Source organism: Gadus macrocephalus, chromosome 4 (genome assembly GCF_031168955.1).
Source record: "Gadus macrocephalus chromosome 4, ASM3116895v1".
NCBI lineage: Eukaryota > Metazoa > Chordata > Actinopteri > Gadiformes > Gadidae > Gadus > Gadus macrocephalus.
The window spans coordinates 4,778,476-4,803,475 of NC_082385.1; the positions used below are offsets into that span (position 1 = coordinate 4,778,476).

Here is a 25,000-nt window from a genome sequence, read left to right on the forward strand (position 1 = left end):
TGGGGCTGGAGAGATAGCTATGGGAGAGATGAGGCTGGGGGTCATCGTAGTAATGCAGAGGAGGGTGGTCGTTCCTCGCCAAGCCGGCCACAGTGTTGAGGGCGTCGGGCGCATGGGTGGCAGGCGCGTTCGTGGACTCTTGAAGTGGCAGGAACCGGTTCTTCAGTGGCAGGGTTAATTTCCGTGCCTTGCTAATCCGGCTGATACATGTCTTCTTCTCAACCTGTGCTCTGATTGTGGCCTGTGCGTCAGACCATGGCAAGGTCTGTGGGCTGTCTGCTATCTGTGTGTCAGATAGTGGTAGAGTAGGAGGGGGGTGGCCATTCCTCGCCAAGCCAGCATCAGCGATGGGGGAAGGCACAGTGTTGATGGCGTCGGGCGGGCTGTTGTCTCTCTTCAAGGTCTTCTTCTCAACCTGTGCTCTGATTGTGGCCTGTGCGTCACACCATGGAGGGGGGTGGCCGTTCCTCGCCAAGCCAGCGTCAGCGATGGGGGAAGGCACAGTGTCGATGGCGTCGGGCGGGCTGTTGTCTCTCTTCAAGGTCTGTGGGCTGTCTGCTATCTGTGTGTCAGATAGTGGCAGAGTAGATGTGTGGTGGAGGCTGTAGTCTCGCTTCTTCTCAACCTGTGCTCTGACTGTGGCCTGTGCGTCAGACCAACATAAGGGGTAACACTGTTGTTTTTATCAAATGAAACGTAAAGGGTAACACTGTCGTTTTTTATCTGTCGTCATGAAGAACCCATAAGGGGTAACACTGTCGAAATGTATCGAATAAAACATAGGGGGTAACACTGTCGTTTCTTATCAAATGAAACATGAGGGTTGACACTGTTGTTTTTTATTTGTCGTCAAGAAAAAAAACGTAAGGGGTAACTGTCGTTTTTTATCGGCCGTCACGAAATAAACATAAGGGGTAACACTGTTGTTTTTTATTGGTCGTCATGAAAAAAAACACAAGGGGTAACACTGTTGTTTTTTATTCGTCGTCATGAAAAGAAACATAAGGGTTTTTGTCAAATAAAATATAAGGGGTAACAGTGTTGTATTTTATTGGTCGTCATGAAAAAAAACATGAGGGAAATAATAGAAATACACACATACATTTTAATGTCATGTATATCCTCTTTATTGATGATTGATTATTGTGTATTTTCATCGCCGCAGTGGTGTGCACTCTGCCTAACCCACTGAAAACCGCGGCTCAATTTCTGAGGAAAACACAATATCTTTAATTTTAAACGTAATGCTATCATGTCTATTGAACTGCCATATATAATCACAGACATAATGAAATAAAAATTGGGAAGTGGGGAGAGCTGTGAGCTAACCCCCTGGAGACCGGGGTTCAAGTCCGGTTGATGTCCTCTGTTGGAAGTCTCTTATTTCTATTTCATGCGAATTATAAAGTCAAGTATAACCATTGTGATAACATTTTTCGGTGTCTTGATGGTGCATTGATAAGTTCGGAGGTTAACACTCTAAACGGCTCAGGTTCGGATCCCCGCAAAAACGTCGACTGGGGTACCACTGTTGGTCTTTATTGGTCAACATGGAAAAAACATGAAGGGTAACTCTGTCGTTTTTTATCGGCCGTCATGAAATGAACATAAGGGGTAACACTGTCGATATTTATCAAATAAAACATAGGGGGTAACGCTGTTGTTTTTCTTTGGTCGTCATGAAAAAAAACACAAGGGGTAACACTGTTGTTTTTATCAAATGAAACATGTGGGGTAACACTGTCGATATTTATCAAATAAAACATAGGGGGTAACACTGTCCTTTTTTATCGGTCGTCATGAAAAAAACATAAGGGGTAACACTGTCGATATTTATCCATTAAAACATAGGGGGTAACATTGTCGTTTTTATCGAATGAAACATGAGGGGTGACACTGTTGTTTTTTATTGGTCGTCATGAAAAAAACCATAAGGGGTAACACTGTTGTTTTTTTATTGGTCGTCGTGAAAAAATAAATAAGGGGTAACACTGTTGTTTTTTATTGGTCGTCATGAAAAAAAACATAAGGGGTAGCACTGTCGTTTTTTATTGGTCGTCATGAAAAAAAACATATGGGGTAACACTAGTTTTTTATTGGTCGTCAAGAAAAAAAACATAAGGGGTAACACTTGTTTTTTTTTTTATTGGTCGTCATGAAAAAAAACATAAGGGGTAACACTGCTGTTTTTTATTGGTCGTCATGAAAAAAACATAAGGGGCAACACTGTCGTTTTTTATTGGTCGTCATGAAAAAATATAGAAGGGGTAACACTGTTGTTTTTCTTCAGTCATCATGGGAAAATAATATAAGGGGTAACACTGTCGTTTTTATCAAAAGATACGTAAAGGGTAACACTGTCTTTCTTTATCTGTCGTCATGAAAAACCCATAAGGGGTAACACTGTCGAAATGTATTGAATAAAACATAGGGGGCAACACTGTCGTTTTTATCAAATGAAACATGAGGGGTGACACTATTGTTTTTTATTGGTCGTCATGAAAAAAAACATAAGGGGTAGCACTGTCGTTTTTTATTGGTCGTCATGAAAAAAAACATTCTTTAAAACATTCTTTACAAAAGTTGGCACTGTTGTTTTTTATTGGTCGTCATGAAAAAAAAAATAAGGGGTAACACTGTTGTTTTTTATTGGTCGTCATGAAAGAAAACATAAGGGATAACACTGTTGTTTTTTTATTGGTCGTCATGAATAAAAACATAAGGGGTAACACTGTTGTTTTTTATTGGTCGTCATGAAAAAAAACGTAAGGGGTAACACTGTTGTTTTTTTATTGGTCGTCGTGATTAAAAAAAAAAAAGGGGTAACACTGTTCTTTTTTATTGGTCGTCATGAAAAAATAAATAAGGGGTAACACTGTTGTTTTTTATTGGTCGTCATGAAAGAAAACATAAGGGGTAACACTGTTGTTTTTTTATTGGTCGTCATGAAAAAATAAATAAGGGGTAACACTGTTGTTTTTTATTGGTCGTCATGAAAGAAAACATAAGGGGTAACACTGTTGTTTTTTTATTGGTCGTCATGAATAAAAACATAAGGGGTAACACTGTTGTTTTTTATTGGTCGTCATGAAAAAAAACATAAGGGGTAACACTGTTGTCTTTGTCAAATAAAACATAAGGGGTAACACTGTTGTTTTTATCAAAAGATACGTAAAGGGTAACACTGTCGTTCTTTATCTGTCGTCATGAAAAACCCATAAGGGGTAACACTGTCAAAATGTGTCGAATAAAACATAGGGGGTAACACTGTCATTTTTATCAAATGAAACATAAGGGGTAACCCTGTCGTTTTTTATTGGTCGTCATGAAAAAAAACATGTTTTTTTTTATTGGTCGTCATGAAAAAAAACATAAGGGGTAACACTGTCGTTTTTTATTGGTCGTCATGAAAAAAACATAAGGGGTATGCTGTATGTGTACACCAAACCCTGATTCATTTATTTTCTAAAGGAAAATAAAAGAAAGAAAATTCAACAGTTTTGCCTCCGTCTCCCTGATGCTTGACCATCGTTACACAAGTCACATAAGAAATGAAATCGTTTTACTTAGCTTCGACTCTTGCAACAGGATAAATCGTGGCTCTTTCTCCAAGAGTAGTTGCTGAGCTCTCATTTACCGAGAAGCAGCAGCACAGTGTTTGGGTTAGCCGTTCTAAGTTACCCGTGTAGAACGTTGCGACAAATTAGTTCCATGAAATCAGTAAATCATAGTTATTTTATTTGGTCATCACGGGGGGCCACAGGGGGGGCCAGGGACATGTCTAAAGGGGCACTGGCCCCTGTAGGCCCCCGTGTAGAATCGCCATAAATGGCCCGTGTTGTAGCAATGTTCACTACCATGATAAAAGCATCCTGCAAATTCGTAGGCTGTGTTTGTACTCGGGACATATCCGTCTATAGGAAGAATGGTCCATATTGAACCTCACCATGATTGAGAGCATGGTGAATCTCCACAATCCAAACCAAAACTCCAGGCAGGTTGTCAGCCCGACATCTAGCCCAGAGTGCCCTCCATTTAAATAAATAAATTAGAATCAGTTAAGTTACTATCTATTGCTTAATAAGGTTACAATATGGTGATTTAGCTTATGGGGCACTTGTTGGTTCCCCACATGTGTAAGATAATGTAATAATTGCAAAGCAAACAATTTCCGTTCCCTCTTTCTTCATTTGTCACGTGAAGTCGTTCCCCATTTTGTTATACTTTGCACAGGGGCGTTGCGAGGTAGTGTGGGGGCCCCAAGCAAGAATTCTTAGGGAGCGATTGTTGACGGGGGGGGGGGGGGGGGGGGGGGTGAAGACGTGGCCGATAGATGAACTTTTATTTTTTTATTTTTTTGGGGGGGCCTTTTGGGGGCCCTAGTAGTGGCCCGGGGCCCCAAGCAATTGCCTGGTATGCCTAATGGGACGCGGCGCCTCTGACTTTGCATCATCGGCAGTACGTTTTTTTCTTTTTTTAATATCAAAATTGGTGTGGAATGAATAGAACCGGCTCCCGAAACAGGTCTGATCTGATCAGGGGTCAGTCTTTAGAGCCCTGGGCCGTTTGGTTGTTTAGATGGGAGAATGTCGTTTGGTTTGCGGCTGGGAGGTCAAACGCGCTTATCTGGAAGACACACGCACGCGCGCACTCACACGCACTTCGATGTATCCCATGTGTTATAGTATTTTCCATGCACTGTTACGATCGTACTGCAGTTTGCATGTTTTACAGAAAGTTTATTAATACTTTTCTTATGATCTTGGGTTTCTACATGCTAAGGCTAACGTGACTAGCCGTAAACTCCGCTAGCCATGTCCATGCTTTTAAAGTACTGTTTGATCTATCATGCATGGATTGAACTGTTTAGTTAGACATGCATTGAAAGTAATATTACTCTCTTTCTACCATGTGTGTATGTTGAACCTCAGTATAACTTCAGTATATGTTTGAGACGACAGCGAATGGGGTGTTCGTGTTTTTGTTACACAGGAGGTGCTGCTGGGTCTGGTGGACCCATTGCCTTTTAATTCAACATACTCAAGCTTTTTTTTTTAAATACTCACCAGATGGTTACTTCATCCCAATTGCAAGTAATATAAACAACACATATGTTAAATGTGTTCACTTTACCTTTGTTAAATCACATTTATGAATAGAGGTGCCACTCGTTTTTGTTTCTTTTTGCATTAAAATGCAACAAAATAAGGAAATGCCTCATAAAACAGGCATAACTGGGAAATAATCAACATCATTAGAAATTGAAACATACTCAATAACATCTGTCTGAACAACACATTAAAGCCTTTGAACACGGCCATTATACGTATATCAGACTATACCACACATGAGGGGCAGAGTCTCACTGTGTGTGTATTGCATATGTATTTTTTGCACTGGTTGCATGTATATTGTGTTTTTCTGTCCATCATGGGTCCACACACTTCACAGCTTTTCTTTTTGGCTGACGGGCTGGTCCGCTGCTTGCGGGTTGTTCCTGGGGCTGGCTGCTTGCGGGTTGTTCCTGGGCCTGGCTGCTCGCGGGTTATTCCTGGGGCTGGCTGCTCGCGGGTTGTTCCTGGGGCTGGCTGCTTGCGGGTTGTTCCTGGGGCTGGCTGCTTGCGGGTTGGTCCTGGGGTTGGCTGCTCGCGGGTTGGTCCTGGGGTTGGCTGCTCGCGGGCTGGTCCTGGCTGCTCGCGGGATGGTCCTGGGGCTGGCTGCTTGCGGGTTGTTCCTGGGGCTGGCTGCTTGCGGGTTGGTCCTGGGGTTGGCTGCTCGCGGGTTGGTCCTGGGGTTGGCTGCTCGCGGGCTGGTCCTGGCTGCCCACGGGATGGTCCTGGGGCTGGCTGCTTGCGGGCTGGTCCTGCCTGCTCACGGGATGGTCCTGGGGCTTGCTGCTCGCAGGCTTGTCCTGGCTGCTGAAGGGCTAGTCCTGAGGCTCTTTTACGTTTCGGAGCTGGCTGATGCTCATCCTCCTCTTCAAACTCTGAAATGTTATCCTCACTTTCCGAAACTATTTCCTCTGCATCACCATCAAAACCCTCTTTCTCTTCAAATATCAGCTGTAAGGCAGTCTGAACAGAGAATTGCTTTGCCATCTTGATCAGTTGTGGTATGGAACCACGCTGACAGAGCTTTTTTATAGTGTCAGGTCCCCAAGCTTGATAGTGTTGGGGGCTCCAATTTTGCAACCTTGTGCGGGAACAGTGGGTGCACACTGTGGGTGCTCACACCAAGGGCCCATTCACCTGCTTTACTCTTTCCCCCTCTCTCTCACACACACACACACACACACACACACACACACACACACACACACACACACACACACACACACACACACACACACACACACACACACACACACACACACACACACAGAGAGGAAGAAGGGAAAATGAGGGTGCACAGAACCTATGATTTCCACACTTACACTAGCTCCGGGTCCACTGGACCCGAACACCCTGTGTGTAATATAAATGTGATGGGGGGGTATACAGGGGGGGGTCATTGAAAATGTTTTCTGATTCATGTTCCTCACAGAAAATGAGCCAAAGCCAATGAATCTTAGTTCAAAATAATAATTATTTGTATCACTTTTATAAAGCTAAAAACTGAAAACGGGTCCCACAGACCCGAACACCTTATAAGGGTTAAGCGAGAACTCCCGAACGTTAATTAGCTATTGTTCCATGTCCAGAAATTCTGTCTGGTGTGCCTCGCTGGCTAGCAGGCGCTGATAGTGTATAATGGGATATTGACGTGGTATATGTTGCCTATATGTAAAGCAATGCATTCTTTATATTTTGCTTGTGCAGATGCTGTATGTGTACACCAAATCCTTATGGCAATGTTTTGATTTATTTTCTAAAGGTATGTGCCTCCAAAATGTAAATAGGTTTTAATAAAGTGCTGTAACTGCACTTAGACTACAGTTATGCCCATTCATGGGAAGTTAAATGTTTTGTATGCATTTTCTATTACTGAAGTAATCATCGGAGAGGCCTATGCTTTTGATCTGATGCTGGATGTGTACACCAAATCCTGATGGCAATGTTTTGATTTATTTTCTAAAGGAAAGTAAAAGAGAGAAAATTCAACAGTTTCGCCTCCGTCTCCCTGATGCTTGACCATCGTTACACAAGTCACTTATGGGGGGTTTACACCTACCCGATAGTGGGCCCCGATGGTGCCCGATGGCTTAATCAGCAGCTATCGTTATAACATCGGCAAATAGCGTGGTTGCATCGGGAAACACCGTTACTCTTCCCGGGAACATCGTTAGACAACGGGAAGAAACGGGAAGAAATGCTCAATGATCGGGCAACATCGGCAAAGAACGAACATGTTTGTTAATTTTGGGTCTATCGGGGTAGAATCGGTTACCAGGTGTTGCTATGGGCTAATTAAGCAATAGATCACGCCAGGCTGTGGTATGTGCTCATTATACCACTGTTAAGGGGCGTTGTCCGGCCCTGACGCGCAGCGGAGGGCCGGCGACCCCCTTCACAGTGGTATAATGAGCACATGCCACTGACTGAAGTGATCTATTGCTTTTATACAACGGTTACTGTTATGGCGAAACGAAAGTCATAGACACACTACATTTAAAAAGAAAGCAAGAAAGTCAAAATAGCCGTTTTATTAAAGAATACAAAAAAGTAGTCCCTCCTGGCTGCCGCTATGCATCGACGGTCGCTATGCAACACACTTTAGCGTCCCTCCGAGAGAAGGCTCCGCTAGAGCGGTTCGCCGGCAATTTATCCTATGGAGCAGATTACTCGCCGTGTGCCTTAGCTTTTGTTAGTCTCTCCATCGCCTCGCTCACTCCCGGAGTAACAACATTTACACCCTCTCCCATCATCCAACATATGTTTTACTTTGTAACTGTTTCTATTTCCAGGCGCGGAGTGATATGCAAACTTTCACAAAATGATCGGGCGTCATTGCAGTTATGTATCCGCTCATTATACAACAGTTGGGAACCAATCAGATCGCTGGATTTAGGTCCCCCGTTGTATAATCGGCTATAATCGGGAATAGAACGGGAGTATAACGTAAGACATCGCAAGTCGTTCGGGAATTTTCCTGGGCACATCGGCTATATTCGTTAATCTTCCGCGCTTTATCGTGTTTTATCGTCTTTATATCGGCAACCTCAACACACGAAAGACCCTCGAGAACCCTCGACAAATAACGATTGTGAGTGACCAGATTGCGTTAAGGAAGACCCTCAATCTGCCACTTGGGTATAAATAGGGGGTGATGGATGGATGTCCTACTTTTATAATTACAGGGGTACTTCGCCCATTTAGAACCGGCGTTCTATTATTATAAAATCGCTATTGTAATATAAATAAATATATAAATAAATATCAGTCTAAACCAGTCTCCCCTTTGCCTTCTACCGAAATGACGCCAAATGAAGCCAAACGCACTTCGGGTGTCTTCCCTGGCATAAATCGTTATGTTATCGTTATAACATCGGGTATGTGTAAATGCTACCCCGATAAATTGACCCGATCATAAATCTTTAGCCCGATGTCACCCGAATCACCCCGACTTCCACATCGGTGGTCCATCGGCCATTAGCGGCCATTAGCAGGATGGTGTAAACGGGGCATTAAGAAATGAAATCGTTTTACTTAGCTTCGACTCACAACAGGAGAAATCGTGGCTCTTTCTCCAAGAGTTGTCGCTGAGCTCTCATTTACCGAGAAGCAGCAGCACAGTGTTTGGGTTAGCCGCTCTAAGTTACCCGTGTAGAACGTAAGTTAGTTCCGTGAAATCAGTAAAATCATAGTTATTTTATTTGGTCATCACGGGGGGCCACAGGGGGGGCCAGGGACATGTCTAAAGGGGCACTGGCCCCTGTAGGCCCCCGTGTAGAATCGCCATAAATGGCCCGTGTTGTAGCAATGTTCACTACCATGATAAAAGCATCCTGCAAATTCGTAGGCTGTGTTTGTACTCGGGACATATCCGTCTATAGGAAGAATGGTCCATATTGAACCTCACCATGATTGAGAGCATGGTGAATCTCCACAATCCAAACCAAAACTCCAGGCAGGTTGTCAGCCCGACATCTAGCCCAGAGTGCCCTCCATTTAAATAAATAAATTAGAATCAGTTAAGTTACTATCTATTGCTTAATAAGGTTACAAAATTGTGATTTAGCTCATGGCGCACTTGTTGGTTCCCCACATGTGTAAGATAATGTAATAATTGCAAAGCAAACGATTTCCGTTCCCTCTTTCTTTATTTGTCAGGTGAAGTCGATCCCCATTTGTTATACTTTTCCATCATCGCCAGTAAGTTTTTTTCTTTTTTTAATAACAAAATTAATTCATATATATACATCATATATATATTTCTGCACACATCATATATATAATTATATATATTAAATAAATATAAAGAGAAAAGTCGACTCTCTCTAGCTTTCAATTAAATCCTGTTATTTGTTAGTTTTAATCCGACTGTACATTACTTTGAAAGGATGAACCTCAGTTTTGTGATTTAGACCTCACTTGGCCTCACTCCCAGAGGTCCACGGTGCAATGTTTTTTTTTCACCACTGGGATGCTGATGGCGTTTCCCGCCTACATTTCTTCCTTTGGCGGCCCTCAGTCATATTTTGGGTTCCTAAATTGGCCCTCAGCTGTCAAAACTTTGAGAACCCCTGCTGTAGACAGATGATGCACTGACTTAGATCACCACATTTTGTCTCGGTTTGGTTCAATGCCACATTAAAGTATACCGCATGGAGCAAGCCTTTTTCGTGGTCGTGTGAATGTAATGTGTTATTGGGGCTGTTTCACCAACAGGCGAGATTCATCCACCTAACGAAACGAAACGGACCATTGTTACATTCTACTAGGCTGCTGCATACCTCATACAGATAATCCACATTCATCCAGGTGAAGTCATCATGTGGTCTGGAATGAATAGAACCGGCTCCAGAAACAGGTCTGATCTGATCAGGGGTCAGTCTTTAGAGCCCTGGGCCGTTTGATTGTTTGGTCGTTTAGATGGGAGAATGTCGTTTGGTTTGCGGCTGCGAGGTCAAACGCGCTTATCTGGAAGACACACACTCATCTGTGACACGCACTCACACGCACGCACTCGCACACACACAAACACAAACACTCTCTTACACACACACACAGCCACAGAAAATGTTGATACACGAGCATTTTAAATGAAACGCTTAAATTCTTCCAGCCCTTCCCTAATCAAAAGTAGAACAGATTGGGCAACGTCCAATCTGGCAACACAGGGGAGTTAAAGGGGTAGTTCGGAATTTTGGACATGGGGCCTGATTCCCAAGTGAGCATTGGTATTCTATATCACTGGAGACAGTTTTCAACACATTTCATACAGTCCTTCTAGTTGCAGTTTGCTCGTGCTAGGCTAGCGCAAGTCAACGGGCAATGCTAGCCTGCTATTAAAAACAGTCTTACCCACTCCACAGTACACCCGAGGTAAATCAATTATAACGACAGACTATAAATCTAAATGTCTGTTTATAGAATAATGTTAGAAATAAAACCAACCTTGCATTGCAATGCATTTTGAGGAAATTGCGGGGTCTCAGCAGCAGTGTTTATATTCCTGTACGTAGGCTACGGCAGCGGCGGACTGATACCTAGGTTACCTGCCGCTGTCATTGCTACAAACGCAGAGTACAGTGAACGAAGGAATTCTATAAGCGTATTCAATTAACAAGATATGCCCACGTTTGGAGGAGTTAGCGATGCATCTGCTTTTGAAGACGATTATGAGGAATTTGTTGTATCCAACGAACCGTACATGTACGAGCCGGTGTTTTGATGTCCAAGCCAGCAGCAACAAGCCACAGTTGAGTCCTTTCTGGATCTCGCACTGGAAATTGGTGGAAACTTTGTGGTGCCCATCTGTACCGTTTATTTCTACAATTTCTAAAAGCACACTTAACCATCATGTTGCCTAGTCGTTCAATTGCGCTTCTGTCCCACGCTTCTCTGTTTACGTTGTTCTGTCGTGATTCGGTTACAAACCTAACCAGCGCATAGTAGAATTCCGCTTCTGCTGAGAAAGTAGTCCCTCGATGATTCATGCGATGCAAGGTTAGTCTTATTTCTAACATTATTCTATCAACAGACATTTAAATCTATAGTCTGGCGTTATAATTGATTTACCTCGGGTGTACTGTGGAGTGGGTAAGACTGTTTTTAATAGCAGGCTAGCATTGCCCGTTGACTTGCGCTAGCCTAGCACGAGCAAACTCTGCAACTAGAAGGACTGTATGAAATGTGTTGAAAACTGTCTCCAGTGATATAGAATACCAATGCTCACTTGGGAATCAGGCCCTATGTCCAAAATTCCAAACTACCCCTTTAAGTTGCTGCATTCAGCTTCCGGTGGCATGTTGTCCAACGGCTCTTTATCAGTGACACTGTGTTTATCGAGGAGGCGGAGTCTGGATCAGGCCTCCTATAACAACCTCCCTCTGCACACACAGACACACTCCTGAATCACTGGTGACTTCAAGACACCGAACCCGAACCAGCTGGCAACTTCTACCCGCTGACTCCTTAACGAGCTCCACTGGTAGCTTCTGCAGCCTCCACTGGTAAGTGTTCAGAGAGAACTACTTAATGACAGATTGGCATTGTGTTATGGTTATAGTTATGTTATGTTCAGTGTTCAGGGCTTTGAAGCCAGGAGCTTCAGGTTGGGACCCCCATAACCTATAGACCAGGGGTCACCAACACAGTGGCGCCCGCAAGGACCACGTGAGGCGCCCGCAGGCCTGTTCTAAAAATAGCACTACTCATTCTTGAACAACTCTTTCCCACCTTTTTTAAGTCATTGTTGATAATTATTGTGAGAAATCATTAACATGACTTAATTAATTAACATGTCTTCACATAGATGAGTATTATTAATCATTAATAGTAATATAAAACTAGCAAATTTGTTATTTCAGAAGAGTGTATAGAACTGGGCGCCCTTCGTATGACTCAGTGCCCATGAAGTAGCTCTCAGGTTCAAAAAGGTTGGTGACCCCTGACCTAGACTAGGCCGGGACCCCCGTAACCTCTAGAGACTATCCTGCGGTGCTTGCGGCCCGTTGAGGCGAGCTTCTGGTTTGTGGATCTGTGTCCTCAGGTCCAGGATGAAGATCTGTGCTCTGCTGCTGCTGACTGTCGTGGGCCTGTCAGTGCAAACGAAGGTAAAGACAAGGTTTAGAATACGTCTAGACACTTATTATAGCGTATTTGGGGTTTTTAGGGCTGGGACACAATGTAGGGAGGAGGTAGAGGGAGTCTTCAGAACTATATGAAATTATTCTACTCACTAATGTACACTTCCCCTGTAAAAAAATTAACCGAGAAAATAACAATAACCGCTTATGTATTCGTGTGTTGATTTGGATTGACACCTGTCCACCACTTTTGTCAAAACATCACTATTGATGCGTTGTTAAAAGGTTCAAGTTTGGTAAAGTATTTAAAGTGTTGAATCAAAGGTGTGATTAAGCTAACAGGTCGATGAAGAGAGTGTGAGAGGATTGTAAACGCCTTTATTAAATTGATCAATGTGTTTTAAATGATGAACTTTGGTTTGTTTTCTACAGGTCAAGACCAAAGGTGATAGCTACGACACCCTGGTCACCCTGCACACATCATTCTTAACCAGATTAATAATCAATATCCACCATCACCGTCCAGCGTGCTGATGTCGTGTGTGTGTGTGTGTGTGTGTGTGTGTGTGTGTGTGTGTGTGTGTGTGTGTGTGTGTGTTTTCGGTCAGTGTGTGTATGTGTGTGTGTGTTTTCGGTCAGTGTGTGTATGTGTTCAATCAGTGTGTGTTTGTGCTAATTCAGTTTGTGTGTGTGTTCAGTTGTGACCTCAGGGACTGACTGTTCTCAGATCAGGAGAACGTCCCCGACTGCTGCCAGCGGCGTGTATTGGATCCAGCCCCCAGGAGTGAGGATTCCTTTCCAGGTGAGAAGCAAACCCAAGTCATCATTAATGGTCACAGATACCTGCAAAATATCCCTCAGAAACCACATTCAACAAACCAACACCTCCCAGAGGGTCCCAACCAATCAGCTACCAGGATCTGGAGGACACGTCAGCTGACTCCTTCCTTCCATTCAGCTGACTCCTCCCCCCGTCAGCTGTCTCCCTCCCTCTAGTCAGCTGACTCCTCCCCCAGTCAGCAGTCTCCCTCCCTCTAGTCAGCTGACTCCTCCCCCAGTCAGCTGTCTCCCTCCCTCTAGTCAGCTGACTCCTCCCCCCAGTCAGCTGACTCCTCCCCTCCTGTGTAACTCCTCCCCTCCTCCAGGTGTACTGTGAGATGCTGGCGGGCGGGGGCTGGACGGTGTTCCAGAGACGAACGGGCAGCACTCTGTCCTTCAGCCGGAACTGGGCGGCGTACCGGATGGGCTTCGGACAACCAGGAAGTGAGTGGGAAGTGAGTGGGAGGGTGTGGGAGGGGCCTGCTGGATGTTTAGCAGCGTCCAGTGCGAGATCATTTGCACAGTGTTACGTCACGATTGTGGGGTTAGACATCCCTGGGTGGAACCAAGGTGATAGGAGCCCAGGTGATAGGAGACGAGGTGATGGGAAGCAAGGCGATAGGAGCCGAGGCAATAGGAACCAAGGCGTTAGGAGACGAGGTGATCGGAGCCCAGGCGTTAGGTGACGAGGTGATAGGAGCTGAGGTGATAGGAACCCAGGTGATAGGAAGCAAGGTGCTTGGAGGCGTGCTAGCGATGTGTGTTGCTGTGCTCAGAGGACCAGTGGCTGGGCCTGGAGAGGGTCTACTCCCTGACCAGGACCCCCGGGACCAGGTGGGTGCTGAAGGTGGACCTCTGGGACCACGAGGGAGGGACCGCCTACGCCCGGTACAGTGACTTCCGGCTGGCCGATGAGCACCAGGCGTACAGGCTGACAGTCGGAAGTTTCCAAGGGAACGCAGGTATGGCTCCGCCCACATCAACACAATCCAACCAATATATGAGCCAGACACACTGTGGCTCGAACCAATGGAGATCCTATTGACCGAGCAGGGTTACCCCCCCCCCCCCCACACACACACACACACACACTGTTCTTAACAATTGATTGGGTTCTAAACCCAGATAGAGTTAGGTTCTATACCCGTGTTGGGTTTGGTTCCATACCCGTGTAGGGTTGGGTTCTATAACCATGTAGGGTTGGGTTCCATACCCGTTTAGGGAAGGGTTCTATACCCATGTTGGGTTGAGTTCTATAGCCGTGTTGGGTTGGGTTCTATAGCCGTGCAGGGTTGGGTTCTATACCCGTGTAGGGTTGGGTTCTATACCCGTGTAGGGTTTGGTTCTATACCTGTGTAGGGTCGGGTTCCATACCTGTGTCTTGCTGGTAACCCCCTCTGTTGCCTTCCAAAGGGAATGCGATCAAAGGCGTGTATGCGGGCATCGACCAGAACGGTTCTAGGTTCAGCACCATGGACCGGGACAACGACGGCTGCAACCCCTGCATCTACGATGACATCGCGGAGTACCACTGCGCGAGGGATAAGCAGGAGGGCTGGTGGTTCAGCCGATGTGACTCCACCTCCCTCAACGGAGAGTGGCACCCCAGGGGCGAAAACCTGGGCTGGGGCTCGGGGCTCCACTGGAATACCTGGAAGGGCCCGGCACCGTACTCCGTCAGCGCCTCGCGCATGATGATCAAGTCCCTGTAGAGGAGTGCTGCTCAAGTGGGGGTACACATGCCCTTATGGGTACTTCCGAGTACTGATGAGTTAAATAAAAGTTTAATTTAAAAGGGTCTCTTTTATTTATTTTTTATCCAGAATTTTCATTTCAATTCTGAAAGCTGGATAGAAAATAAAAAAAATATGATAAGTCGTAAATGTTAAAAAAAATAAAAATCCATGAAAAATAAACCGCATCCAGAAACACCAAAATGTTGTAATGTGATTCACATCTACATGATCCTCCCCTGGCGTTGGGCTTCCTTTCGAGGTGAGAAACGAGCCATTAGCAGGCACTGTAGGACCCGTTTAGTTCCTGCATTGTGCTGGGACTCGCTGTCTCTATGATCGTTCCAGTCAATAAAACACTCTGCTTCACCAATCCCTTTATTCTTCGTCAGGCTCACACGTTTCATTCTATATTCCTCATTCCTTCACCATAATAATGATATTGCGTAGTTAAATAAAAAAAAATTGCAAATCTTTCATCAAAATATAATGACACGTTTGACATGTTTATATAAAGAACCAGATTACAAAAGCACATTTTTAAAATGTCACATTAATATAGCTTAAAAACCCTTAACCCTTAACCCTGTCAATCCAAAACTCAACAAACAGAAACAAAGATTATTATGTCAACACATAATAATTAGGCAAAAGCTAAAGAATAAAACGTTGATTGCTGGAGCAGTAATTAAATATGCTGTTGGTGAGAGATTTGAGAGGCGTAACTTGAGTGCATAGGCCCAAATGCTTGGTTTGAGGATTCCAAATTGCCTGTCTATCAAAGGTGTGTGAAGGCAACGCTTCTCTTTGGTGGAAAAGGGAGTGATGTTTTTATCTATTTAAATCATTCAATTATCTTTTAAATCTCGCCTTATTTTGCTCTCTCTCGTTACAACTCTCAATTCTTACCTACAGCATCTTAAGAAGTAGTTAAAGTTAAATCAGTGAACAACCTCAGGATTATTTAACCACGCTTCGAGTTCCGCAGAGTGCCTTGGTCGACTTCCTTTCTTGTGACGCAGAACTACCAGGCAGGGCGTGTTGTCGGCTATTAAAAGGATCAAATGATATGATATTTATTACCCTGACGATAAACGAGATTTCACACATTTTGACCAAATATTTATCTAATATATATGTAAAATATTAATTACTCATTTATATTACTCACCGTAGTGCAGGACTTTAATCATTCATATCTGGAAAGAAAACCAAAAATTATGAAACTAACTTCATCTGAAAGTGGGCGTAAAAAAGGGGATGAAAGTGGATGAAAGTGGATGTTACGTGATCGGCAATGACGACAGAAGACCATAAACGGAACTCACCCCAGGCGTGTTGTGAGATCCTCCCCATATGGTTGACCCTGCAGGCATAGCGGGCCCCCTCCCTGGGAATGAAGGACACCCTCTTTGTCAGATGGTACTGCCACTGCGTCTCGAACATCAAGTCGCTCTGCACCGCCCCGGGGATCACGACCCCGTTCTCTAGAAGGTCCACTTCCACCTCCGGTGGCTGGAAATTGTTCAGGTAGCAGATCAGGCTGTTTCCCTTCCCGGGGTCCGCAGGCTCCCGGCTGTACACCTGGACCTTGGGGGGAGCTGGAAGGAAGACATTAGTTAGAGATTATCCTTGCAATGCTATACTTTTTAAATTATTAATATGCTTACATTCTTCCTTTTTTTTGTCCATATTTAATGCTGACTTCTAGATTTTATCCCTGCACTGCTGAACGTACTTATTTGCACTACCATCATGACACACATTCTCCAAGAGCACCATAGCATATATTTTATCATCTATATTATCCATGTGGATATTTTTATTTTATTTTATCAATGTTGTATTGTGTATGCTGTGTGTGACGTGTTCAAGCTACTGTTACCTTGAATTTTCCCTTGGGATCTCTCGAACACAGGAGAGAATTCAGTTTATATTGGAAATGGGCGAAATGGTAAATAAGCCACACCTACAGGGTATATTTCATGTAGGCCATATGGCGAAGATTAGACGGCCACGCCTACAATCATAAAACTAATATCGTTTTAATTTGCACAGGCAAACCTTTGGTGGCCATGTTTGTATCCTTATCTACAACCAATAAAAACTAATACGGTGTTCTCCACTATGTGGAGAAGAAACCATTCACAATTGGTGTTAGCTTGAAACATGTCATCAAAATGAAGCATAGACTAAAATAATTTACATCATTATGCTGTTTTCTTTTGACTGTTTTACATTTTTTAACCCGTCCCCTTAGTCCTCATATCGTTATCACAGGCCGAACACATAAACAAAAACAATCGGCGAAATCCAGTTTTCACGTTCTTCTGTACTTACTAATCGCCATCGACATCCAAACGAGTCCGCAGAAGACCGAGACCATTAAAGGGTTCATCTTCACCCCAAAAACTCCCATCTTCACAAACTTTCAAACACGGAAACTGTGTGTGTTTTGACCGCCAGAGAGATTAACCTACGCATCTTACGTGAAACCGAAAGCACTTCTTCAAGCCACGCCTCTGATGTCAGAGCGCCTTCCCTTCAGCCAATGAGAACTCGAGTCGCGACTCGCGATCTATGAAATGGAGGCAAGGTTCCACTGGGGTTGATTTTAATCTTTAACTTAAAAAAACAACCATTATATTCCCTTTGGCGACAACAAAGAGAACGCCTGCCATATATGTTTAAACATACACATTTTAGATCAGTGATTACTGTATGGACATTAAAACCAATTGCTACAGTTAATCAACAATTATGATAATAAACATGATACCATGTCGCGTAAACGGACAGCATTTCTACCATAGATATATATTATTCATGACTATTTTTATAGTCATTATTATAATTGTGATTATTACACTTATTAAGGCCTATGATCGGTATTTCCCTTCCCCATGGCCGTCTGGTGATCCCCACCTCTAGGCCAGCCGGGGGCGCTGCTGCATCGACCAGTCGGGTTGGGACCAGAAGAAGAGCGGCACCGACGTATTCCTCAGTCGTCACCGCTTCCTCTACAGACGAAAACAAACAGAGAGCTGCCGTGTATTTGGTTCTAAACCGCAGAGATGAGCACCGAGAAATACCCGAGGTCCTCCATCGAGGATGACTTCAACTACGGCACCAACGTGGCAACGGCCAGCGTCCAGATCCGGATGGGTGAGAAACACGACGCCGATCACAGTAACGTCAGTGATGATGATGAGGGATGCTACTCATCTAACCACTTTTTATTCCCCTCCTCCTCCAGACTTCCTCCGTAAGGTGTACAGCATCCTCTCCCTCCAGATCATCCTGACCACGGCCACCGCCGCGCTCTTCATGTTCTGCGAACCCATCAAGCAGTTCGTCCACACCAGGTCAGCCCGGGGGTTCGAGGAGATCTGGGGCTCCTAGGAGATAATTTTGGTCCTGTTTTCACACCCAGACCTGGGAGTAGGTGTACCTTTCTGAACCAGCGTGTGTTATGAAATCTATTCTACGCAATCCCAGTGAAACCACTGCGGGCAGACTGCATTGGACGTAGATTGTCCCATATTTCCGGTTTTCCGGAAGTGACGCTGTCAATTATCATTTGTGTTGGGTCACGTGGGAGTTGCTTAAACATATCGAAATAGTAGGATGTCGTTCTGTTTTTCAGGATGCTTCATGCACATCAAGCACACTTTTTTAACCAAGAACAAGTCGTTTTTTTAAATGTGGAATTTTAATTGTTATATATATATATATATATATATATATATATATATATATATATATATACGGTTATATATATAACAATTTATAAGTATATTTACATTTGAAAATGGGTCGGAAATCTTTGATGGTAATCCACACTCTTGGTGACTCATGAATATAATGACCAAATGATAAAAACCTTAAATAATAATAAATAACTGGTAATATAGCTGTAATATAGCTAATGAAATGACCACGAAACAGCCGAGTAAAGACTTATAAAATAGATATGTGTGCGTTAACATTCAAATCAGTTGTCAAGGCATTGTAATGTCTGGCAGCCGCTGATTGACAGGGCTGCTGAGGTTCCCTACCCAATGACGGGATCACCGTAGCTCTCTGAACGTTCCTCCTGTCTTAACTGGTTTTTCCTGCTCCTCCCAGTCCTGCGGTGGTGCTGGTCTCGGCGCTGGGCTCGCTGGTGCTGCTGGTTGCGCTGGCGGTGTACCGACACAAGCACCCCCTCAACCTCTACCTGCTGCTGGCCTTCGTAAGTGTCCCTCTGGCCGTCCCTCCGCGTCCCTCCACGCCCCCTCACTAAACGGGCGTGACGGCATTTGATCCAAGTTGTATCTGTTCACATTGTGCATGCGTATTAGAAAGAATCATGAGTTAGATGGGAGTCAGCAAATGTAACGGTGTACACTAATGTATACTGTACAGTGTAGTGTCAACAAATGTCAAACTGTAGTCTTTTTACACTAGTGCACACTGTAGAGTGTACACTATTGTACAGTTACATTTGTTGCCTCACATCTAACTCATGATTCTTTATAATACGCATAACTTTCTTGTCAACCAATGTAACACTGTGCAGTGTACAGTGTGTATGTACTGATGGGTGTTTGATTGTGCCAGCTGTCTGTATCTATTCAGATATCTGAATAGGAACATTCATAAGACAGTAAGTCTTGGCGTTTGCTCCCTTCAAGGCACGGCCTATAGCCACAAGGAAGGGGAAAGTAAAGTCCAGTAGGTCAAAGTCCAACACTTTGGAACTGATCTGCAGGACATGTGATTCATGAATTTAAAATCACTTTGATTCTGAAGTAACTCCTATTCTAAAGTAACCCTGATTCCAAAATGACTTAAGATTTAAGTGAAGAGATGCTGGTCAATGAAACTCTTGAGACGAATCAAAATCCGCTAAAGCCCCCTGCAGCAACATCGAAACGCAGTAATAATAGAAAGTCTTGCTCAACCCCCTAGAGGGGACCATCGTCGCTGGTGAGGGTCTGTTGGACAGGTGGATTCCTATTTTGTCAACGTGAACTGTTTTTAAAGCCACCCGTGAACTCTTTTGTTATCGTGTCTTGTAGACTCTGCTGGAGGCGGTCTCCGTGGCAACAGCTGGTACGCGTCCTCATCTGAATAAAGGCCCTGCCTAGTGTGTGTAGTACCTCTAACTGAACGGTGGGTGCCTACTGAATCCTGTCTCTGACCCCCTGCAGTGAGCTTCTATGAGTATAAGATCGTGCTGCAGGCGTTCTTCCTCACCTGCACCGTGTTCACCTGTCTCACGGCCTACACCTTCCAGTCCAAGAGGGACTTCAGCAAGCTGGGGGCCGGGTGAGTGGCTCTGACCTACTGTCTGAGGGGACACCGGGAACATGACCGACTGTAGTACATGTACTACTGTCTGAGGGGACACCGGGAACATGACCGACTGTAGTACATGACCTACTGTAGTACATGTACTACTGTCTGAGGGAACGCCAGGAACATGACCTACAGTAGTACATGACCTACTGTAGAACATGACCTACAGTAGTACATGTACTACTGTAGTACATGTACTTCTGTCTGAGGGGACACCGGGAACATGACCGACTGTAGTACATGACCTACTGTGGAACATGACCTACAGTAGTACATGTACTACTGTAGTACATGTACTACTGTCTGAGGGAACGCCAGGAACATGACCTACAGTAGTACATGACCTACTGTAGAACATGACCTACAGTAGTACATGTACTACTGTCTGAGGGAACGCCAGGAACATGACCTACAGTAGTACATGACCTACTGTAGAACATGACCTACAGTAGTACATGTACTACTGTAGTACATGTACTACAGTAGTACATGTACTACTGTCTGAGGGGACACCAGGAACATGACCGACTGTAGTACATGACCTACTGTGGAACATGACCTACTGTAGTACGTGGTTCTGTAGTACATGTACTACAGTAGTACATGTACTACTGTAGTACATGTACTACTTTCTGAAGGAACACCTTTACACCATGAATCGTACTACTGTAGTACATGTACTGCTGTACTTCATGTACTACAGTAGTACTAGTACATGTACTGCTGTACTTCATGACCTACTCTACTACATGTACTAAAGTATTACTGTAGTACATGACCTACTCTACTACAGTAGTACATGCACTTTACTACTGTAAGATACTAGTGTACTACATGTATTTTATGGGCTGTACTACTGTAAGATCATACTGTACCACATGAACTGAACTACAATGTTTGTACATTATTGTTTGTACAAACATTGTTTGTTATTGTTAGTTGTAACTAGAAAAGCAGAGAAAATACCTAATGAGCCTTACAAATAGTTGTATTTTTAAGAATGCTGCCTCCCAGCATTCATAAAATGTCATTATGTATCTCGGTCTGAGTGAATGAGTGAACATTCTGTGCATCGCTGCCCCCTGCAGGCTGTTTGCTGCGCTGCTGATTCTGATCGTGGGCGGGGTTATGCGGGTGAGTGACAGGGTGTTTTGTCCCCTCAGTCCTTTGGAGTAGAGCTAGACATGTGAAGATACTTAATATTCAAGGATTTAAGACCTTAGCTTAATATTTAAGGCATTCTCCTCGTGTTTGATGCTACAAAGTTTCTGACAATGGGGATTATGGGGTTCTCTCCTCCCAGATGTTCTTCAACAACGAGACGACAGAGCTGCTCTTCGCCTGCGCCGGAGCACTGGTCTTCTGCGGGTTCATCATCTACGACACACACCTTCTGATGCACCAGCTGTCCCCTGAGGAGCACATCCTGGCCTCCATCAACCTGTACCTGGACATCATCAACCTCTTCATCCACCTGCTGCGCATCCTGGACTCCATGAAGAAGAACTGAGGGGCGTCGCCCGGCCGCCATCTTGCTACTGGAGCGCCCTCCCATTGGTCAATTCTAGAATAAATACTCGCGTTGCTTTGCTGCGCGGGGCGTCTTTCTTATAATTATTCGTAAATTTTTGGCACAAAAGTAACCAGGTGGCTGCTTGGAACGTCAGTTAGGTTAGCTAACCCTAACCTACCAGAGCCATAGGGCGGGTCACCGCTGGTGAATGTTCAACGCTACCAGGTTACCCGCTGTCATGGTTCTGAGTGGACTGGTATTGTGTTGTAACTGGTATTTCTTTGTTGTGTTTTTGGTCGTTAAGGGAAGTTGCTGCATGGTGAGCAGATTATGAAGGTTAAACTGGTTTTATGTTAGGAGTCATTTATTTATATATCTTTCTGCACACTTTTAATTGCTTTGACCTTTGTATGATATAACAAGCTGTAATTGCCCACGGACAACAACTTGTTGACGGACTTGATGTAAATGTATTCATTCCATTCCTGAATGTAAAATATACTTATTAACAAACGACACAGTTATCAGCATTATGAAAACTTGTATCGCCTTTCAAGGATTTCAACTATGTCGTTAATTATCAGATGTATTAACTTTATGTGCAATTCTATAGAGTATAGTTCAGAAAAATAATTTATGTGAAATCTGTCGGATAAAATGAACGCTGGCAACAGAATTATAATAAATGATTTGAAATGACTTCAGGATACTGTGCTGAATTACTGGTCATTCTCTGCGGAGGAGCAACTGGTGCTCATAGTAACACTTGACATCACCGGTCCAGGATCCCTGGAGTGGTTCTGGAGCAGGTCCGAGGTCTCGAGGTCCAGGGTCTCTAAAGGGGTCTGTAGGAGGTCCAGGTGGTCTAGAGGTCTCGAGGTCCAGGTGGTCTAGAGGTCTCGAGGTCCAGGTTCTCTGAAGGGGTTTGTAGGAGGTCCATGATCTCTAAAGGGGTCTGAAGGAGGTCCAGAGTCTCTCGATGTCCAGGGTCTCTAAAGGGGTCTGTAGGAGGTCCAGATTTCTAGGGGGGGGTATGGAGGACATCAGGCCTTAATGATGTCGTAGCAAACGTTGCTCACCCCCTGCTGCGAGTCCTCCTCCTAGAACAGAAGATCTGTGGTCAGTCAACCAGGGGGAACATTCCTCTGACCCGCCGATCACTATGAAAGGTTCACATCTGAAGGTCATCACATTCTTAGACGGGACAGGAGGACGTCAGACCCAATGACGGACGGGACCAGAGGACACTTGTTGCAATACGAGAACCAATCAGAGCTCGACAGCTCAAGCGTCAGTCATCGAATGTATACTTAAAGCTGCACTACCGCACTTCTGTACTGCAACTATTTACTCTGTTAACTGAACTAGGTAGTTTCTCAAGAATTATATGTTATATTCTGGTCCTCTTTTGCAGCGTGGCAAAATCTCAGACTGAAAATGATACAGCTGTAACCGTGGCTACTCAGGCCACTAGAGGGCGCCAACAGGGAAACTGAAACAGTGCAGTATAAAACCCCTTGAGTGAGTTCCAGACTTACGGCGGCACTGGGAGGCGACAGCTCTGCGGGGGGCGACGTGTCGAAGAGGGGGTTGATGATGTTGGAGTGGCGGGGCGTAGGGGCGGAGTCTTCCTCTTGCTCACCTTCATCCTGTCACATGGAAAAGGGCTCAATCAAACCATCAACCAAAACACTCACTTAATAATAATATATTAGACTTATGAAACGCTTTTCTAAATACTCAGACGCTTTACAGAGGGAACACAACATAAAATCATTTAATAAGAACATATGGGGAGGCAGGGGTGAAAAGAGAAGGTTATTTTGTGACAGCAGTCTTAAGAAGGTGGTTTTTGAGGTGCATGTATGGATCACAAGTTGGAGGAGGAAGGAGGAAGGAGGGGCCCGACCTTGAAGTAGCTGAACTTGAAGGGTGCGGCTCTGTGCGTGTGGAAGCGGTATCCCACCACGAGGACCGCCGCCACCAGCGCCAGCAGCAGCACGAGTCCCACCCCCATCCCGGCCTTGTGTCCCACATGGAGCTGAGGGGCACACAGGGAATGAGACTCCAACACAAACCCTTTGGTGGGTGATACAGTGAGCGTTTACCTCCAGGGAGGTTTTCTAAGTGTTGCAGAGCCATCCATTTATTTTTAGCTGTTACAAAGTCGCCTTTAATTGTTATGATGATTCTAAGCCGAGTGGCTATGATAAGAGAGGTGGGGGGCTCACCGGTTTGTGGGGCGCTGGGGGGGCCTTCAGGGGCCCCGCGATCACGTGGATGACCCCGTTAGACGCCACGATGTCAGAGTCGATGATGAAGCGTTCGTTGACGTAGCAGGAGGACTGACAGCATTCACGAAGAAGTTATAGTTATGATTCATAACAGTATGTACTTAAAATGTAATGACGTAATGGAGAGGATTTATAACAGCAAACCATGATATTAAAAATTACAGCACCTTAATTACAGTGTCACTGTGACAAGGTGACACTGTAATGCAGTGCATTAGCCAACCACAAGGGGGCACTGTCATGCAGTGTGTTAGCCAACAACAATGTGACACTGTAATTCAGTGTATTGGCCAACAAGAGGACACTGTAATGCAGTGTGTTAGCCAGCCACAAGGTGGCACTGTAATGCAGTGTGTTAGCCAACAAGGTGACACTGTAATGCAGTGTGTTAGCCAACAACAAGAGGAAACTGTAATGCAGTGCATTAGCCAACAAGGTGACACTGTAATGCAGTGTGTTAGCCAACAAGGTGACACTGTAATGCAGTGTGTTAGCCAACAAGGGGACACTGTAATGCAGTGTGTTAGCCAGCCACAAGGGGACACTGTAATGCAGTGTGTTAGCCAACAAGGTGACACTGTAATGCAGTGTGTTAGCCAACAAGGGGACACTGTAATGCAGTGTGTTAGCCAACAAGGGGACACTGTAATGCAGTGTGTTAGCCAACAAGGGGACACTGTAATGCAGTGTGTTAGCCAACAAGGGGACACTGTAATGCAGTGTGTTAGCCAACAAGGGGACACTGTAATGCAGTGTGTTAGCCAACAAGGGGGCACTGTAATGCAGTGTGTTAGCCAACAAGGGGACACTGTAATGCAGTGTGTTAGCCAACAAGGGGGCACTGTAATGCAGTGTGTTAGCCAACAAGGGGGCACTGTAATGCAGTGTGTTAGCCAACAAGGGGGCACTGTAATGCAGTGTGTTAGCCAACAAGGGGACACTGTAATGCAGTGTGTTAGCCAACAAGGGGACACTGTAATGCAGTGTGTTAGCCAGCTTAATAACAGGAGGGAGGAGGAGGGGAGGTGGTACCAGTGTGTCGGGGTTCATGAAGTCCACCAGCCCCTGGATGGTCAGGCTGCCCTGGCGGGTTCTCAGCCGGCTGCCG

The 25,000-nt window shown here is 44.8% G+C and overlaps 4 protein-coding genes across 4 annotated transcripts in view; 2 read left to right on the forward strand and 2 right to left on the reverse strand.

Annotated features, from left to right (window-relative positions):
- The first annotated feature begins 11,459 nt into the window (after positions 1 to 11,459).
- On the forward strand, positions 11,460 to 14,946 carry LOC132455038 (angiopoietin-4-like). The gene is made up of 7 exons (XM_060048742.1): positions 11,460 to 11,614; positions 12,154 to 12,217; positions 12,623 to 12,635; positions 12,901 to 12,992; positions 13,336 to 13,453; positions 13,786 to 13,971; positions 14,423 to 14,946. The coding sequence occupies exons 2-7, from the start codon at positions 12,161 to 12,163 to the stop codon at positions 14,719 to 14,721; spliced, it is 765 nt and encodes a 254-aa protein (XP_059904725.1). The 5' UTR covers positions 11,460 to 11,614; positions 12,154 to 12,160; the 3' UTR covers positions 14,722 to 14,946.
- Positions 14,947 to 15,107: 161 nt separating this feature from the next.
- Positions 15,108 to 17,249, reverse strand: LOC132455054 (beta-2-microglobulin-like). Its single transcript, XM_060048764.1, has 4 exons — positions 17,083 to 17,249; positions 16,071 to 16,343; positions 15,914 to 15,941; positions 15,108 to 15,790 (listed from the first exon to the last, which is right to left on the reverse strand). Exons 1-3 carry the CDS (start codon positions 17,159 to 17,161, stop codon positions 15,928 to 15,930), a joined length of 366 nt encoding a protein of 121 aa, XP_059904747.1. The 5' UTR covers positions 17,162 to 17,249; the 3' UTR covers positions 15,108 to 15,790; positions 15,914 to 15,927.
- A 397-nt stretch (positions 17,250 to 17,646) lies between these two features.
- On the forward strand, positions 17,647 to 22,297 carry tmbim4 (transmembrane BAX inhibitor motif containing 4). The gene is made up of 7 exons (XM_060048744.1): positions 17,647 to 17,907; positions 17,999 to 18,107; positions 18,871 to 18,976; positions 19,806 to 19,839; positions 19,938 to 20,055; positions 21,174 to 21,219; positions 21,389 to 22,297. Exons 1-7 carry the CDS (start codon positions 17,817 to 17,819, stop codon positions 21,593 to 21,595), a joined length of 711 nt encoding a protein of 236 aa, XP_059904727.1. The 5' UTR covers positions 17,647 to 17,816; the 3' UTR covers positions 21,596 to 22,297.
- The window catches only part of stab2 (stabilin 2), a 45,549-nt gene continuing 42,274 nt past the window's right edge, over positions 21,726 to 25,000 (reverse strand). The window contains exons 64-68 of the mRNA XM_060048766.1: positions 24,925 to 25,000; positions 23,830 to 23,943; positions 23,508 to 23,639; positions 23,137 to 23,247; positions 21,726 to 22,698 (exon numbers count right to left, since the gene is read on the reverse strand). The exon at positions 24,925 to 25,000 is cut by the window's right edge and continues 71 nt beyond it. Of these exons, the coding sequence (XP_059904749.1) occupies positions 22,642 to 22,698; positions 23,137 to 23,247; positions 23,508 to 23,639; positions 23,830 to 23,943; positions 24,925 to 25,000 (490 nt within the window). The 3' untranslated portion in view covers positions 21,726 to 22,641. The remainder of the gene's footprint in view (positions 22,699 to 23,136; positions 23,248 to 23,507; positions 23,640 to 23,829; positions 23,944 to 24,924) is intronic.